The sequence below is a fragment of the Anopheles maculipalpis genome, chromosome 3RL (genome assembly GCF_943734695.1).
Source record: "Anopheles maculipalpis chromosome 3RL, idAnoMacuDA_375_x, whole genome shotgun sequence".
NCBI classification, from domain to species: Eukaryota; Metazoa; Arthropoda; class Insecta; order Diptera; family Culicidae; genus Anopheles; species Anopheles maculipalpis.
In genome coordinates, this window is record NC_064872.1 from 16,165,298 (window position 1) to 16,183,382 (window position 18,085).

The 18,085-nt window shown below is 45.4% G+C and overlaps 5 protein-coding genes across 5 annotated transcripts in view; 2 read left to right on the forward strand and 3 right to left on the reverse strand.

Annotated features, from left to right (window-relative positions):
- Window positions 1–18,085, forward strand: part of LOC126564902 (cyclin-Y-like protein 1) — a 326,841-nt gene that overhangs the window by 307,792 nt on the left and 964 nt on the right. The gene's annotated exons all lie outside the window — the stretch shown is intronic.
- Window positions 760–10,282, forward strand: LOC126565858 (dnaJ homolog subfamily C member 7). The gene is made up of 4 exons (XM_050223067.1): window positions 760–953; window positions 8,704–8,954; window positions 9,035–10,084; window positions 10,163–10,282. The coding sequence occupies exons 1-4, from the start codon at window positions 760–762 to the stop codon at window positions 10,279–10,281; spliced, it is 1,614 nt and encodes a 537-aa protein (XP_050079024.1). The 3' UTR covers window position 10,282.
- Window positions 2,369–6,811, reverse strand: LOC126563835 (uncharacterized). The gene is made up of 2 exons (XM_050220606.1): window positions 5,866–6,811; window positions 2,369–5,786 (listed from the first exon to the last, which is right to left on the reverse strand). Exons 1-2 carry the CDS (start codon window positions 6,809–6,811, stop codon window positions 2,371–2,373), a joined length of 4,362 nt encoding a protein of 1,453 aa, XP_050076563.1. The 3' UTR covers window positions 2,369–2,370.
- On the reverse strand, window positions 13,868–16,321 carry LOC126560439 (uncharacterized). Its single transcript, XM_050216398.1, has 7 exons — window positions 16,250–16,321; window positions 16,024–16,168; window positions 15,337–15,958; window positions 14,571–14,761; window positions 14,342–14,507; window positions 14,167–14,267; window positions 13,868–13,993 (listed from the first exon to the last, which is right to left on the reverse strand). The coding sequence occupies exons 1-7, from the start codon at window positions 16,273–16,275 to the stop codon at window positions 13,868–13,870; spliced, it is 1,377 nt and encodes a 458-aa protein (XP_050072355.1). The 5' UTR covers window positions 16,276–16,321.
- Window positions 16,965–17,453, reverse strand: LOC126565604 (uncharacterized). Its single transcript, XM_050222798.1, has 2 exons — window positions 17,304–17,453; window positions 16,965–17,231 (listed from the first exon to the last, which is right to left on the reverse strand). Exons 1-2 carry the CDS (start codon window positions 17,451–17,453, stop codon window positions 16,965–16,967), a joined length of 417 nt encoding a protein of 138 aa, XP_050078755.1.

Here is an 18,085-nt window from a genome sequence, read left to right on the forward strand (position 1 = left end):
CACGCAAATTGGAGTCGAGATTTTGAAGAGGGGTAAAAATCGAAACACTTGCGACAAAATTTACAGGAAACAAACTAGCCTCATCAACCTGACGTTTATCCGAATGCGAATTGACGTTTTGGATGCTTGCGCAGCATGCAGCAGAATTTCGAATTGTGACTGAATGGTGCATAGAAGCGTCCAGTGTGTTGACGTTTTGTCCAGTATGAGTGGATGCTTTTCCCAACAGTGTGCATAGCACAAAATAGCTGTCAAATGGGTTAAATCAGGCAGATTGACAGCTATAAAAACACAATCTTAAAACACGAATTGTGATGAAAAATACCCGAAAATACCATAACTATGTATTGCAATTAGAGTTAAATGTGTTTTAATTAATTCTTTTTCCAGTAAATTTTCCCAACATTCGGTTATGTCAACCTTTTTGCATGTCCGTGTTTTACGCCAATATGTCATCGTAGCGCACCCGAAAGAACAAAAACACCACACATAATAACCTCTAACTCCTATATACACACACAGCATCAGCCGTTCCCGTATAACGCGCGGAGAGCGAGAGGCTATTTATTTACTCTTGTGCAAAAATTTTCCCTTCCGTAACCAAAGTGGGTGACACAAACAACAAAATTCCGTGTGTGCGATTCCGTGTGCTCGTGTTTGGCCCCTGGCACCCTTGTTGGTAGGACAGTAAGGTGTATCGTTTGCGTGTAGGCGCCTCCTCTCCAAAAAACCTTGTGCAAGTTCCGCGACGAGTCCGATATGTCCGATACGGTTATCGATCTGGTAAATGATTCCGAAACGGAGGATGTGATTATGATCGAGGATCAACCGGAAACGAGCGTGCCGAAGGTGGAACGGGAATCTGCAGCGATGGAAACGGCCGAGCCGGAAGTGACGGTCGGTGACGATCAGGATTCGGATGAGGTAGAATTTGTGCCGGTCAATATCCAAATGTGAGTACCTAACCAATGCGAAATGCCAGTCTCGATGGTGCAAATTTTATGGTTATGATTCGACTGCTTGCACGGTTCCATGTGTGTTTGCGGTATGGAGTTTGGTTAATCGATTGCGGACAAATGACCCTATTTTTCATATGATGCGTCTCTCTATAAGATCCATACATAAAAAAGAACCATAAAACAAATCAATACTGAATAAGCAATTGTAGGACAAGATAACAAAGCCTACCCACCTCAGGCCCCAAACGCTCAGCTCAGCTCCATCAGTCCTCTACGGCACACCTCTTTCGTTTGTGTTCACACGGTCCCCGTTTGCCAATATTTTCGAGGCCAATTACGCACTGAGGTAGAAACAATAAAGGGCCAGTTGTAAGAGAGACCTGGATTCATTGTTTTAAAATGAAACAGTACCGGTTTAATCTGGCTTAAAACGAGAGACGAAATGAAACCTCTTGCTTTGCATCGAATAGGCAACTAGTTAATTTGTTATTACTGAAATAATTTAAAAGATAACCACAACTTTGCATTGTGGTTTGTATGTCACAGAGACTTTGTTTCCCTGGGGATTCTTTCGTGCTTGCTCATCAAAAGATGAGCTCTTTTGGAGCCCTGGTTAAGCTTGCCAAATATGTTAGTATGGCAATGCCTATCTTCAAATATCTGGTAAAGATGGATCGAAAATCTAGACCATACTGAGCCTTTCGCTACTGTCAAGGACATGCGTCATGCGAGAAGAGACCGTTTGGCAATCAGACGCTAACCTTGCCACACGCTGACATGGACACCTACGATGGCACCTCCAGCAGCCCTGGTAACAAATACAGATAGGTGATGGCAGTTTCGAAGTCGTCGTAACGGACAGCTTGAGGACTGTAGAATTCTCGTCTCACAAAGCATCTACCTCGTCGGTTGAGGCTGGAACTGTATAGAACATCTAAATTTCCAGTTCTCACTAAGAAATCCTCTAAGCCGAATCCGTGAAGATTATGCTCAAAAGTTCCACAGAAAAAGAAGCTATTCCGACTTTGCGTTGAAAGTTTTATCGCTAAAATGTGTTTTTATCTGACCGTTCTGTGGTGTCCCTCCACCGAACTGCTTCCTCTCCTGCGGTTGATGTAACAATTTAGCCATATAATACCATTTGCTCAATTGCAAGTTCTGAATGTGAAAAAAATCATATCAAATTCCCAAAACAGATTTTCTATTTTAAACGAATTTATTGTTTAAGTAATTCCAATTCCATCTTCTTCATCATTCGCGTTTTCGCTCACTTTTACGTAAATTGTTAACAAAAAGCGCAATCAGGTATAACCTTGAATGGGGGAAACGTAACAAAAAAAAAAAGGTTGACAACTTTTAATCACCCTTTCCTTGTGCGGAAGGTAGTTATATCCAGCAGCGCTGCTCTCGCTTAAATATGTACCGGAACGTGTAGGATGAGCTGTGCTCGATCATCAAAACAGGCAGCACAGATCGAACATCGATAGTCTGCTCCATCACCTGAGGTAGTGGTTTCGTTGTCCCCGTACAGGCAGCTATCGTCCGGATCGTTTTCATCTTCAATCTTCTGTACACCTGGCAATTCCATCATATGCAATGATTCTGCATACGTTTTGGAGCTGAAGTTATCTTGCTGTTGATGGTGGAAAACGTTGCTGATACTGCTATCACCACAACCGCTGTTACTGCCGGTGCTGCTGCTTTGTGTATCGTCTGGTGGTAAGCCATCGTTTAGCAACATTGCAGCTAACCGTTCGGAAGCATCCACCCGTTCCTCCGGTGTACTATTCACTATGCTAACCGAAACCCCTCCATTGTCCATCACTTCCGAAGGCAGAATTGTACCGGGAGTTGGGTCATTATCCTTGCCCGATTCTGGCACACAGCTCGGTACATTCGTTTCGTACGCTTCCTTCAAGAAGTTGACCTCTCGTTCGAGCTGACGGCGCGTTAACCGCTGACTGCGCAACACTGCTGGTGGAGATGTTGGTGCAACGACTTTCTTCGCCTTCTTTTCGACCACTTTCGGGGGCTGTTTGTTGGACGATGATGCCTTTTTATTCTTGGCTTTTGCTTTGCCTTTCTGGCTCGTTGATTCTTTTTGCTTGTACGGGACACTCTTTATCGGTGAGCGTAGGATTTCTTCCAGATCTTGCACGGTGTCACTGTTGAACCGTTCCGTGTACTTGTTCTTTTGAGAAATTTCCATCAGCAAATCATGATCGTCCGAGGAGCTAAATGACGCAGTGCTTTTGCGCGGTTGTTCCACCATCGTCGTGGTCGTCGGTTCGTCCATCGGATCGTCTGTGTTTCCATCGTCCAGCAAAGGAAATCCTACGGACGAGATCCGATGTGGAGATATTTCCGGCAGCAGCGAGTTCCTCTTGCGGCTACGGAAAAATGCTTCCATCACGTTCGTCATCGTACCAGTAGCACCACAGTTCGGTGGTGAAGATCGATCCTCACCATCCGTCAGCTTTTGATCACCTTCATTGGGAGAAGCTTTGGTGGCAAACGAAGTCGAAGGCCGTTTGCAGGCAGGTTTTTTTCGCGCTAGCGCAACTACCTTCAATTTCGGTGCTTTCGCAGCAATACGGCTGCTACTTGGCAGTCCCGGGTTCGCTTTGGAGGTTTCGATTGTTGGAGGAGATTCCGGAGGATGATTATCGTGCTCATAATTCGACGGTTCGTCCTCTTCCTGTTGTCCATGAAGAAGCACAATATTGGTCAACAGATTAATGCCATTCGCATGTAGCATGTCATGCGCCGAAGGACGACGTTTGGGTCCTCGCAATTCTTCACTCCGTTTGTTCTTGAGTGATTCGCCGTCTTGGTTCGTCAAAAGTAGCGAAGATTTAGTACCTTGCTTCACACTTTCCTTAGCACTATTACTTTCCTCATAACCACCCTCCTCCAGCTCATCCATATCGTCATCCTGTTGCTTGCTTTTCTGCTTCCGTCGGCCACTCTGCAGTCGCTCCAGCTCGTGAGGTTTTAGCTTTCGTCGTCGCTTGTACTTCCGTGGAAATGTTGGTGGTTCGCGCTTCATCGCTGTGTTCGTGTCACTATGCTCGATTAGATGCTGCACCAGGTCTCCGGTCGTAGAAAATGGCGAACTGCAAACGCTACAATAATACGGCTGATTAGCCGAACCACGCTTCGAGTCAGCTTGCGAATGATGTGCCCGGATGTGTTCCCTCAGCACCACTCGCTGATTAAACGCTTTCGGACACACCGGACATGCGTACGGCTTTTCGCCGGTATGAATTCGCTCATGCTTCCGCAGCGTTCCACCGTCCGCAAAAGCTTTCCAACAAAAGCGACACGCGTACGGTCGTTCTCCGGTGTGAATTCGCATATGAATCTGTTGCGATGACCGGGAACCGAACGTTTTGCCACACTCATGGCACGGATATTCGTTCGATTTCGTGTGCGAATGGCGATGATTCATCAGCGTACGTCCGTCCGGGAATTCTTGCATGCAAACCTCACACCGTACCGTCTTGTTGCGATGTGAGTCCATGTGCCGCTTCAACCGTGCCATGTGGTGAAACGTTTTGCCACACTGTGAGCAGGAGTGTGTCCGTTCGCGCGAATGATCCCAAGCGTGTTTGATCAGTGTCGTTTGACTTTTGCACCGTTTGCCACAGATTGCACAGGATGTGGCCGTTAGTTCGTGTTGGTGGCGATCCTGCACATGCTTCTTGATGGTGGCTTCATCGAAGAACTTTTCACCACACAGCTGACACTCGTGCGGTTCATACCGGGTTGTGTGCGATTCGGAGTGTTCCAACAATTCCATCCCACTTTCGAACGAATCTCCACATTCGCGGCAAGTTAGTGGAGCGGTCGAGTGATCCGCCGTTTCCTGCTCGCTAGAACGATTTTCGTAGTGTTCCTCGATCGTGTAATCTAGATCGCCGTAGTCTTCTTCCTCGATTTCCGGATCAGTAGTAGCTTCATCTTCGAGCTCCCCGTAATCCACGCTAGAGGGCGGTTGTATCAGCTCCTTCTTTACGGCCACACTACGCTCTTCGCTTGTAGTAGCTTCGATCGAGGACGACACAATGCCGTGTGCCTGCTGGAGATGGCTAAGAATGTGATCCGATTGGAAGAAAATAGCGCTGCATTGATCACACTTAAAGCGCTTTTTGGAAACCACCGCCGTGCTGGATGTTCCTCCGCCACCAGAATCGTGGTGATATTCACGATTGCTGCCTTGCTCCGACGAATGCACACGATCAATATGCAACTGAAGCAGCGACCATTCGTAAAACTGGGCATAGCAATAGTCACAATCGTACTTCGTTTTGTCCGCATGGGTACGCGAATGGGCCTGCAACGCTTTTGCCCTGCCAAACGAGATGCCACACTGCTGGCAGACAAATGGCTTCCGTTCGTCGAATGGGGGTGGGGCCGCCGCTGGTGTAGTTACAGTGTCTTCCGGTTCCTTTTTGATTTGACGGTTAGCAGCGCGTGGTGTGGTGGCTATTTTAGACGTTAATACGGCCGGTTTAGTTCGTGCCGCTATGGGTGGTTTACGCTTCCTTACAATTCGTTTCTCTCCAACCGCTGAAGAACCGGTTGGATATGGGTTATCAGTGTCCGTCAAACCGTTGGTAAAGGACGAGCTCATCTCGCTGTGCTCGTAGGAAGATACCGTTGTGGCAGAAGGCGTCCCATAGTTGGTAGTGGAAATGAGCTGCATCGGCGGCTGCAAATTGTAGCTCACCATCGCGTTCTGGATATACAGATCTTCACCCTCGCTCGAGTGTCTGATGCGATGTTTGATGTTACTCGTCGTGCTGGCGAGTTCCGGGAGTTCGTCTAGAAATAGGGAGAGTTAAAAAAAAAAGCACGATTAATAATGACCTCAATTTCGTACCAGACAGTTCCTTGTACGCACAATCAGCATCCTGATCACCTCCGCGCAGCGATAACTCATCCTGATCGGCGTACGCATGTTGTTTCAGATGGTTGATTAGATCGGCTCGTCGTCCATACTGTGCGCCACACAAATAGCACACATGCGGCCGATCGTTCGAATGTGCCATTAGATGGTTCTGCAAGCTGGCCTTCTTGCGGAACCGCCGGCTACAGAAATCGCACGGATATGGGCGCGAAAGTGTGTACTGGTCCTGATCGAGCGGGACCGAAATGTCATCCTCCACCGCGATCGCCGTATTTACGCCAAGCTGGTCGACTGTTACCTGCACACACTCTTCACCCTGCGATTGGACCCAATCGTCCGTAATGATTTCCTCCGTCACTTGACACTCTTCCGCGTACTCGGCTTCGGACGGTTGCTGCGCTTGATCCGGCTCGTCCGGTGACGGAACATAATCAACGTAATCGAGCTGGTTTTGATCACCGGACTGTAGGGAAGGAGTGGTCGAGGAAGGGTTCATTGTTCGGCCGGTGACCGACGGTTCGGCATCCGGCGATGTAACGTAGATTAAATTTTCCGGTGGAATCTGATCAATGTTCTGTATCGATCGTTCATCCACCAAATAGCCCTGACCGTCGGCCGTTTGCAGCAGAATGGAATCGTTCAACATTGTTGCGGGTCGCCGGGCGAGTGGTTGCTGCGGTTCCTTTGTCACTGCCAGATACGAACCATTATCGATCGTCGTTTCGTACAAAAAGGTGCCATCGCTACTGCCGCCGGTCCCTGAACTTTGCCCGGGGAAACTTATAATTTTCACATTCTGCCGTGCGTTGGTCACATATTTTAGCGTGGAAAATTGTCCACCATTGTTTTGGTTGACGGCGGCGGCAGCATTTGGCTGTCCTCGCGTAACCGGCTCGGCTGTTGCCACTTGCCAAACGGGGATCGTGCTGTTGTGGTTCATCACTGTGCTGTCACAAAACAGTCGATTTTTTCCACTGCAAACAGAAAGCACAGTTTTGCTATTAATTACTCAATAAAAACGGTGCCGAAAGGGTATCACAATTTTTGCTGGTGTGCGCACCGTTCCTTTGCATTACGATAAAATTCTGACAGTTCCTTCTGAGCTTTACGGGGCGCACACACACACACACTCTTGCGCACACGCATCGTGGGAGATAAAGTGGTTGGGGTCGTACGCCACCAGAGGGCGTTGTCGCTCGATGCGTTTCTATGGGGTGGTTCGCGGGATGTTGCGCTTTTATGTGTACGGCAGCGAATCATCGCTTTTGTTTGGTATCGGGAAACTTAGGTTATGGTTAAAATTTTTGAGGTTATTCTATTAAAACCGACATCAAAACAAACCCCACAAACAGCTGATTTGTGTACACAAACAGTGTAAGGATCAGAGGGGGAGCGAAAGGGAAGCGAGGAATGAAGGAGAGCGATGGAACACGAGGTGATGTTGCCTGTTCATCACTTTAATGCGACGAATGTGCCATTTAGAACATATTGTTGGATTCACTTGTTACGCTCTTTATAATACACACCGGATTCGCCCCGTGAAAGCGATGCGCCGGGAGTTGTATACTTTTGTACGTTAGAATCGACATAAACTAATCATATTTGCATTGTGTGTGTTACCGTGATGCCTACTGGCAAACGGTGCCGTAGCACCTAATATTGGTCACAAAACTCACTTCACTTTCGAGTGTCCTCGGGAAATCAACATACACGAAGGCCAATGGAGAAGCCGAGTCGCCTACTAGCGTACCTTATTCTACGCACGTTTCTCGCTCTTTGTTGAGGATTCGTACGTTGAAAAGTATCATTTTTGAATATGAAATGAGAAATATATCGTGGAAAAGCAACTAAAAACAAGTGCAAATGGTGCTGGAGAGCAAAAGTTATGCTGATATTTTTTTCTCTCTGGCTATCCTTCACTTTGACAGCCAGATAGGAACGGATCCGATTGGATCGCTGGTCGGAGTTATAGTTCTGAATTGGAGTGGCCATCGCTTGTTATGGTAGAAAAATAGCAATATGGCCTGGCCGTCCTATATGAATAGAAATAAATAAAAATTCAAAGCATATTGCCATATTTCAATAATTACCTTGTTGGTAATTATTGAAATAAAGATTTAGTTTTACATCACATGTCACAAACGTCAAAACCAGTTCCTTCAAACGCACCAACCATGCGCCGACCTCCCCGATATTGCACTTTCATTCTGTCCTTGCACGGTGCTCGTGGTGGTGGTGTGGTGCAAATTTGGTTGCTATTTGGAAACAATTTCTCTCCCTCTGGGCGACCAAACATTTGCGGGGAAAACAATTGTTTTTGTTAGCAAACAATTTTCACCTCAGCCTGCTAGGGACGGAATCGGTGCTAGTGAAAAACTCTTCGTGTCGCGTTCTCCAATCGCCATTGTTCTGTTGCTCTCTCGCCCCCTATACGTGCATCATTCACAATGGAGGAAGTGGTGACGATCGCAAGGTGTGTGTGAGCGCGCCCGTATTATTACGTCGAATAAAATAGTTCAAAGTGTAAAATTTAGTGAACGTTTCCCTGCACGTTGCTTTAATTATAACATTTATTTGAGGCAGTAAAATGGTGTCGCAAATATCGTTCGATTGTATGCCCGCGCCTACCTCTGTACCCCTGTTCCTTCCACCGTCCTTTACCGTGAGCGTTTATTGCTGATGTGAATATTTATAACTGAGCTTCAGGTTGAATTGCGCAAAAAACGGGGCAATGTTACGTTAACCAGGCCGCTGTGTGACCTTTTTTTGCGAATGGAAAAATATAAAACGCGAATGTTTATTCTTTTCTTTCCCTTTGTTTTGTTGATGTAGGTTGGCCGAGGAAAAGAAAAATTCCGGCAATGATGAGTACAAATCGAAACGGTATGAAGCTGCCCTCCGGCTCTACTCGGAAGCGATACACCTGAGTCCCGAAACGGCCGCTTACTATGGCAACCGGTCCGCCTGCTACATGATGCTCGGTGACTATCGGTCCGCGCTGAACGACGTGAAGACGGCCATTAGCATCGATGAAAAGTACGAGAAGGGATACATCCGGATGGCCAAATGTTCTCTAATGCTCGGTTAGTGTTCGGCTAAGATTGTATCAAATTATTTTTAAAATGTTTCCTTTTGGATATTCCCCCATTCCCCCTTCTATCAGGTGACGTGATCGGTACGGAGCAAGCAATCCGAAAGTTTCTAACGCTGGATCCATCCAACACTGCACTAAGGGAGGAAATAGCTAGCCTGAAGCAGTTGCGCGATTTGAACGAGAAAGCGGCCAGCTGCTACGATAAGCAGGACTATCGCACCTGTCTGTATCACTGCGATAATGCGATTAAGATTGCACCCGGCAGCATACAGAACAAGCTGCTGAAGGCAGAATGTTTAGCAATGTTGGAGCGTTTTGAGGAGGCGTGCAACATCGCGATCGCGATCATGCAATCGCACAGCACCAACGCGGATGCAATTTACGTCCGTGGGCTAACCTTCTACTACAGCGACAATCTGGAGAAGGGTTTGCTACACTTCGAGCGAGCACTGATGCTCGATCCGGACCACAAAAAGGCAAAGGCGATGCGTCAGAAGGCGAAACAACTTAAGGAAAAGAAGGAGTCCGGTAACGAGCAGTTCAAGGCGGGCAAGTACCGGGAAGCGTTGAACACGTACACCGAAGCGCTCGAGCAGGACCCACAGAATAAGGACATCAACAGCAAGCTCTACTACAACCGTTCACTGGTCAACTCGAAGCTCGGAAATCTGCGCGAAGCCATTACTGACTGTACCAGCGCCCTGACGCTGAATGAAAAGTACATGAAAGCACTACTACAGCGTGCCAAACTGCACTACAACATGGAAAATTTCGAGGAAGCGGTCAAAGATTACGAGAAAGCGCTCAAGAACGATCGTTCGTCGGATGTGAAGAATTTGCTGCGTGACGCCAAGTTTCAGCTGAAGAAGTCGAAGCGCAAGGATTACTACAAGATACTCGGCGTGACCAAGCAGGCGACGGAGGATGAAATTAAGAAGGCGTACCGCAAGCGTGCCCTCGTGCACCATCCCGATCGGCACGCCAACTCGACGGACGAGGAAAAGAAGGAGCAGGAGCGCAAGTTTAAGGAACTGGGCGAAGCGTACACGGTACTGTCCGATCCGATGAAGAAATCGCGCTATGACAGTGGACATGATCTGGAAGAGATGAACCATAGCGGTAGGTTGTGTGATGATGGTCCTTCGGGCCATTTCTACATGGGACATCGCATTCAATCACTTTTCTTCTCTTTTGCAGCTGACATTGATCCTCAGCAGATCTACCGGCAGTTCTTTTTCCCGACCGACTACGGATTCAGCAGTTTCCCGGGCGGTGGCGGTGGTAATAGCTCCAACTTTTCGTTCCATTTCGGTTAAGGATATATATAAACGGTGCGCGGTACAAGTTGCTGGAGATATTAAATGTGGCGTATACATATAGTAGCAACCAAGCATTAAGTCCTCACCTTCCCCGCAGTCCGTGGTGGATAGCGACCACGTGCGTCGTCGAGACACGGACTCAAACACAAAACGTCCTTCCTTGTTCATTGAAAATCTAGTAAATGTACTGGTAAGAAACACATACAGCCACACAACAGCAACAAAACTGAAGCAAAAAGTAATGAACTTAAAAAAACCCTGCAACAAAAATCATTTTTTTGAAAACTTTATACATCAGTTTTGTTACTAATGTTTGATACAGTGATACTATTTCGCTTAGCTTTAAAATATTGTACATTGAATACGTTTTATTTGAAAATATCTTACCTTACACGTTGCCCGTTCCTTTGATCCTTAAACGAAATGAAAGCTCAACTCCTGTACCAAAACAAAGCAAAAAATGCCATAAATATGGTTGCAAGTCCGGCATTTCGTCGTAACCGTCTCAAGATAAAACAATATTTCGATGTATTTTAAGCTATTCTTTTGTACGATTGTAGTAGGTTTGAATCGGCAATTAAACAATTCTTTCGTCTGTCGGTCATCTTTTCGGACCGTCTTGATAACACGGTCGAGTCGTGGTTTGTACTCAGACTGGGTGTTACTGAGCTTTCGAGATTTATTGATTCACATTTAAACTTAACGATCGTATGTAGGTAGGACCTTATCGTCGAGGGACATACTGATCTTGCTCTTTATCTGTGAAACATATGGTTGAGCGTGCAATGCAAAAACTAATCGTGAAGAATGCTTTCACAATGTTAGTAAATCCTTTTTTTACTTTGTTTATGTATCTTGGAATGCCTGTGTTTTTTTTATACATTTCTATTTGTGATGTATGCATGGTTCATCACTCCTCTGCATCTCTCAAGGACAAGGAAGAACAGTCAGTCAGTCAGTATAAAATAACAAACAAAAAAAGGAAAATGTGACCCTATATGTAATCTGATTAAGAAATCACACATACAGACACTTACACGCAAAACACGTACCCATAATTTACAAAAAAGAAATTAATCGTTTAAATCGGTATGGGGGCAACTGGGTGACGTTGAAAGAATAAAAACAAAATGCACCTATTGCTGCAACCGTACAAATATTAGATACTATGTGCCATTAACGGCAGTTAGTTTTCGAAAGAAAATAGCAAAACGATACCCAATGCCAACAGGTGGGTAAAATGGAACTAATGGTGGAATAAAATTATGTATATTTTGAGCAATAACAGAAATTGGAAGGATCGTCCAGCGGCGCTATATAACGCTGTACTTCAGGAAGATTCCATCCCGCTGGTCATTGCGAAGCGTCCTGTGTGTCTTAAGGATGTTAAGCAGTTCCGTGTTACATCGTCGTATCTACTTGGAACAGACGGATAGGCATTTTTGTCTATCCAGGCAAAAATACGATAGGACTAGCGGATCCTATCGGTGGATCCGCGTATCTTCTGACAACGCGTTGTGATGACAGGCGTTAACATTTTTCCCGGGACTAGCCGGCGACGATTTACCCTATTACTTCCGACGCAGTAGAGAGACACTGCTGGAGTGCGGGACCAATATCCGTAGAGAAGGCACAAGCGAAACTTTCCCGAATTCCCGAAAGAGATCCTCCCAAAGACATACAGAAGGGGTTCAAGGGAATCATTTCATGTCTACTTCGCCAGAAGAGACCAGGTAGACTTCTAAACTGAGACAAAGTGATGGCGAAGAAGCATCGTGAAGCCAGATACCAAGGACTTTTGCCGGAGTGGTGGATAAGTAGGTAAGTACATTGAATTACCAATTTTTATAAACCTTTTTGCTGTATGCTTACATGAATGAATACGTCGTTTGTTACGAAGTTATCAAGCTTAATATCAAATGTTGGGCCAAGAGCTTTATAGGTTGTAATGCATAAAAAAGGAGGCGCCTGGTACCTGGTGTACCACATAAATCAATAAAGTTATCATTGTCTAATATTCACAAATACATATATATTTTTTTGTAATAAAGCAAAAATATTTTGAAAATTAAATCAGTTTTCAGTTCGTTTTCAGAAATTAGCTAGGATAAGGATACTAGAGTTTGAATATTTCCTAGTTCCATCTCACCAAATTCCCAACGTGCAATGGAAGAATAAGGAAGAAGAATACCTTGTTTCATCGGTTTCTTTTTTCCGGAAGATTTTTAAGTGTTTTATTCATTTGTTGCTAATATTTTCACGCACCTTGCATCTATATATATAGTCAAACCACACGTGTGTCTTTTGCTGGCCAATCGTGCACACAAACGCTTAAGTGTTGCTATCAACTGTGTTGTTCTCTTGCACAAGCCGATCTGTGCACGCGAAGAAGGATTCATACGTATCAAAGAAGGGAAAGTAGTGTCCATTCTCTCGCCCATCGACACTCGATAAAGGGATACTACACAGCCATTGTTGTTCACATCCAACGTTCGCATTCGATCGATCCCATGTAGAGCGATATTGCTTTACCTTACGCAAGGCAATAAGGAGGAAGAGTACGCAGTTTTGCTGATCGTTTTGTCACTGTAGTGTGTTTATCATTATATTATTGTAACAGTTGTTTGGGTTTTTTTTTAATTGTAAGTAGGCGAACATGCGCGGGCAGCGAAACAGCGGTAGGGGGAGATCATGTCCTATGCTGGTCCCCTTCGATTCTTAGGAGTGTTGTGGTGTATTGCACTATCATTATAATTACTATTACTATTATTAGATTAAAAATACGGACAAAATCGTCCATACAAAGGTTACAAAAATAGTTTACAAACACGTAATAACGCTTGCTTTAAAACAACTCTCGTGCACACGTGATCTCTATCATCCGTTAACTGATAAATTTGAGTTTGATAAAAAAAGTATCATGGACAGAAGTTTTAAAACTAAAATAAGAAAATTACTAACAAAACTTCTACCACGCCATAATGTAGTATTCGGGCCCCAAGGAGGGCAAACAAACTCCGATCAACAGAGACACACTAACAACGCTACCAAAGAATGAGGCATCCGATCCGTTTCGCAGGACGTTGGTTTGCAACCATTCTTCTTTTAACTATCACTTGACTTTTTCAATTTTCTCACTACGAATACATTAGTGAACTAGGGAAGCTAACGGACCTACTAACCTGCTTCGTCTACGTTTAGTATCACGCACTAGTCACTAGTGAAGTTTATGCTAAATAGAGCTACTAATAATACTGCTGCAAATTGCGCGGTGTAATTTGGTTCGATTGCTACTCTCCACCACTACCACTACTAACAGTGTGTCCTCTCACTCATCATCACTTTGTGTCTACTAAATAGTTTCAACTACCAACTTTTATGGCTTTTTTGTGTGCCTCGAGATCTACCTGCCTGCTTCCTTTCTACGATATCACTACCATTGCTCTAGCTACCTTTTATTTACTCGTCTAAACTATGTGTGTTTTGTGTCGTAGAAAATTGTTGTGTTGTCGCTACAGTAGTGTTGTGAAAAACAGCTCCCGGGTTCTGATTTTGGTTTTTTTTTTTTCGATAAAATACTTAACTAATTGCGGGCTTTCGCGATTCCTGGGATCAAACGCAAGCTGGCAGTTGTTGCTTTACCATCCTTCTGGCCATCGATGGGCCAATCACTTTTCAATGGGGGATCTCCAGCTATAACCATTCGTAGCTATAATTTGGTGATAGAAGACAGTTTAAAAAATACATCAGTAATAGGTGGAAATCTTGTACCTTATTATTAGTAGTTTTCTTACCTGGCGCGCTTTGAATGTTGCATAGGAAAAATAAAACTAATCAGCTCAATTTGTATCATTAAAGGGAAAGCGCTGATGTTTCTCTTACCTTACGATGGTTGTACTGATTGTAACGATTATGGGATTTTCTCACAGCCTCTATTACAGCTTCTCTTATCCTACCGACATCCATATGGTCCTCCCAGGCCACTAGCATACAGAGGGAAACGATTTAATAGTCCTTCGATCACTGCCCTTACTAAGATCTACGACGCTACACTTACCAGCCATACATTCGGTGAATAGTAACAACGTTTTTAGTGGTCGCTTGTTGTACTTGGGCGAGATGCCATCATAGTTATAGTGGATCAGCAGCCTATCCGCGAACAACCGTTGATATGTGTCACTGAGCGAGGTATCGTGTGTTTTCAACCGCCGGAGGATGTTTATCTAGAATTTATAGTGACCGTCAAGCTTAGAATTTATACATTGTCTTTAGTCCACAGAACTTACATAGCGTTCCCTTGCAGTATCGCACGATCGGACCAATCGTTCCAGCTGCTCTAACTGTTCGATCGTTTCGATTGGAAATTTCACACCACCGATGTCTTCGAATTGTTGCTCCTCACCCGTACTGCAAGCATCCAGAAGTTCGGCAGGAAGAAGTATCACCTCTTCACCATCCTCTGCTTCGCTAACGGTAGCTAGAGAAGGTAAAACAAATGGAGGTTAAGAGTGTCAAATTGCAGTAACAAATAAAGATGACGGTATGCCTTGGTACTTTCATGCAGAAGACGTTGGCTAAGTAATTTGGAAGATTCTGAGCAAAACAGACATTAGTTTTTAAAAAAGAGTAGTGGGAAATCAACCACAGCTTTGCTCGGAAAGGCTTCTAGGTAACGAAAACTATTCTTGGATCATCAGTTGCATCAACAAGTCTCTCTCTCTTCTTGGCTTAAAAACCTTCTAAGGACACGCCGGCCATCGAATGGCTTACTATTTGACTCCCGGTACTGCCTATGTGCATCGACAAGTACACATATTTAATGAGGGACATAGAAAATCTACGATAAATCCACCAAAAAACTTTACATTGCTAGAAAGTCATGTTTTTTACAGCATTCTTGACATCGGCATGGATCCTTGCTTTTTTTCTAAGTTGGCGAAGTCCTCAACAAGTTTCTTCTGCTATAAAGTTTGCCGTTTTGTCGCGAACTATCGAAACTAAAAAACCCAGCACAGTAAAGCTGGCCGATCAATCAATAGCCAGCATACTTACTGTCCGTTTCATCCACGAGAAGTACCACAGGTGCGGGAGAAAGTCTACCAGTGCTTTCACTATCGTCCGGATCAGGCGGTGCTTTCCACTTCGGAATACGCTCATCGTCTGGTTCATCAATCCCCGAGGAGGATCCTCGATGATTGCCATTACATTCCGTATCTGTATCCGGTTGGCGTTGCATGGATGATAAAGCCTCTTCTGGTTCCTCCTCTACACCGTTTGCCATCGCAGATTCCATCTCTGTCACATCAGTTCCATGCTGTTCCGTCTCTATAACCGTGCGACTTTGCTCGGAGCTACTCGATGCACTTGCCTCAGCAATAACGACCGTGGGAACTGGGTAAGCTAGAGGAACCACCGCTTCCTCGGCATTACAAACCCCACCAGCCTCCGGTTCATCCGTCGATGCAGTCGATTCTGTATCCGGTTTATCGCCAGCAGCACCGTCCTCGTGCAACGGTGGCGGTTTCCTAGTGAAGAGCAACCGTTGCTTGTGAAGCCGATTGAAACGATAAATCTCGTTACTACGCAAACATTTCGTCCGGAAAAGCAAGAACTCGTCCAACTTTAACGCACAGTCCTCGCATATGGGTGACGGAAAGTCGTAATCTTTGGAGAGCTACAAATCGGGAATTATATTATTGTCAAGAAACACTTTCAGGCACGCATTGTTGAAGGGCTAACCATAATTGCGGTACATTCGAATATTTTCTCCACAAGCGTGTCGGTCGTTTCCTTACTGTTTTCCGACTGAAATATTGACTGTACGATTTCCTTATCCGACAGGCACAGGCGACATTTGCGCTCCAGATTAGGGATCAGGTGTTTTCTGGCACAACAAGAGAAGCACAATGTAATTCCTTGTAATCGACATCTAACTTATCTCTTCGTAATGTTACTGCTAGCTTACTTGAAGATGCTGCGTAACTTTGCCATCCGGAAGCTGGTGACGCAAATGCAACGAACCGCGTTGGGGATGGTGTAATACAAGGCTTGGAAGGTGGAAATACGGTACGTAACCAAACTCGTGTTGCTGCTGAACGATGGCTGATGGTCCAGATGCACAGCACAGAACACAGGTCCCTTCGTTTAAGTTGGCCAGCCTTACAAAAACCGCTGCATGAATCTGTTGCACAAAAGCTTAACTTTAAAAGCAAACAAAACACCCTACAGGGCTATTACATGGAGCTGACAAAAAGATGCACAAAACAGAAAACTCGAGCTGGAAGAACTGGGCCACAGAACCAATGTGGCCTTTTTTACGTTTTCACACGTTTGTTTGTTCTTTATTTTCCCCACGTGCTTTCTATCCTTTTCGAACGCATTGTGTGTGAGTGTAAACCCGTTGTGTAGCGAAGGAAGGACATTTTGACAGCTGCAGGTAATGGTGTTTCACTCACACTAACTGAAGGGACGACGACGAAAAGCACATGTGTTTACTAGATGAATCAGAGCGCTCTTCCGGAGCAATCGGAACAATTTTGAGAGAAAGAGAAAATGAATTGAGAGCGAGAGAGGAGAGGATTTCTTCGGGCAATTTCCACAGCGATGCACGTTGTTTTATGGGCACGTGGGTAAAGTTGTGATTGGCGGGCGTACACCACAATTAACCAGCAGCACCAGCTTCAGCAGGTACTTAATGGGCACAGTGGGACACTGCTTGCACGGCCCGTATCAACCTTCGCCGACACATTCTGGAACCGTTTCATCGTAAAGCGTTCCTTGGGCATGACGGCCGTTTTCGGTTTACGGTCGGAGTAGACGGGAAATTTCTTCTTGGTCGACTTTTCCCGCTCGGTAACGGTTCGATTGAAGCGGTAATTTTGTGCCTCAGCCTGCCAAATACGGGCGTAGGACCATTCGAGCAAACAGTCCATCGTTGGATCGGCATCCTGTTGAGGGAAAGATGTGTTGATCCATTGGGACGTGGGTCGAATGTGGCCACATTTTCACTCTTCACTTACCTTATCGTACGACGGACGGAATGGTTGCTTCAGTTGACTGTCAGGATGGGCAATGAGATGGTCCTTGGGACGTGCCAAATACGTCTTGGACCACTCGTGGCGGGTTGGTGTTGGAAAGGATACGGTTTTGCTTAACTTACATCGCGACATTGTTACGATGTGCGGTGTGCCCGTTAAAACCTCCACGAAGCTGCCTGTCCGTATGGGAAATGTCGTGTGAAAAGATTAATCAGGTTACTTGGATGCGCTACCTCCATGACAGCTATGATCTATAGTCATTCAATGCATAAAATCACAATGAATAATATTCATAAATCTCGTATGTATCCGTATCCTCGTTACTTACCATCATTAACCGGCCACGCCGGGTGACGCATCTGTGCACATGGCAAATAAGCTTTCCCGGACATGCTCGTTGCATGCGTAAGTGCATCCATCCTGTTTCCCATCATCTGAGGGATTGATCATGGAGGGTTGACCTCATGCATCAATTACATCACCATCACGTCCACACGGTGACAATCATCCATACGTGACCACATGTACCGTAACCAGTGCAAATGAAACTTTTCCACTCCACATGATTCCACCCCTCCGTCGAGGGTATCCTCCATCGGGCTTTCATTAGACATTCCCACCACCACACGTCATTACACACACAGGTTTTGCTGCCCGCTTATCCTTTCAACCGTCTCCCAAGGACGGCGCCGGTAACAAAACGGACGGCACGATGATTAAAATCTGTTAGCCATCCACCATTCATTGCGGCGATATGTCTAGCA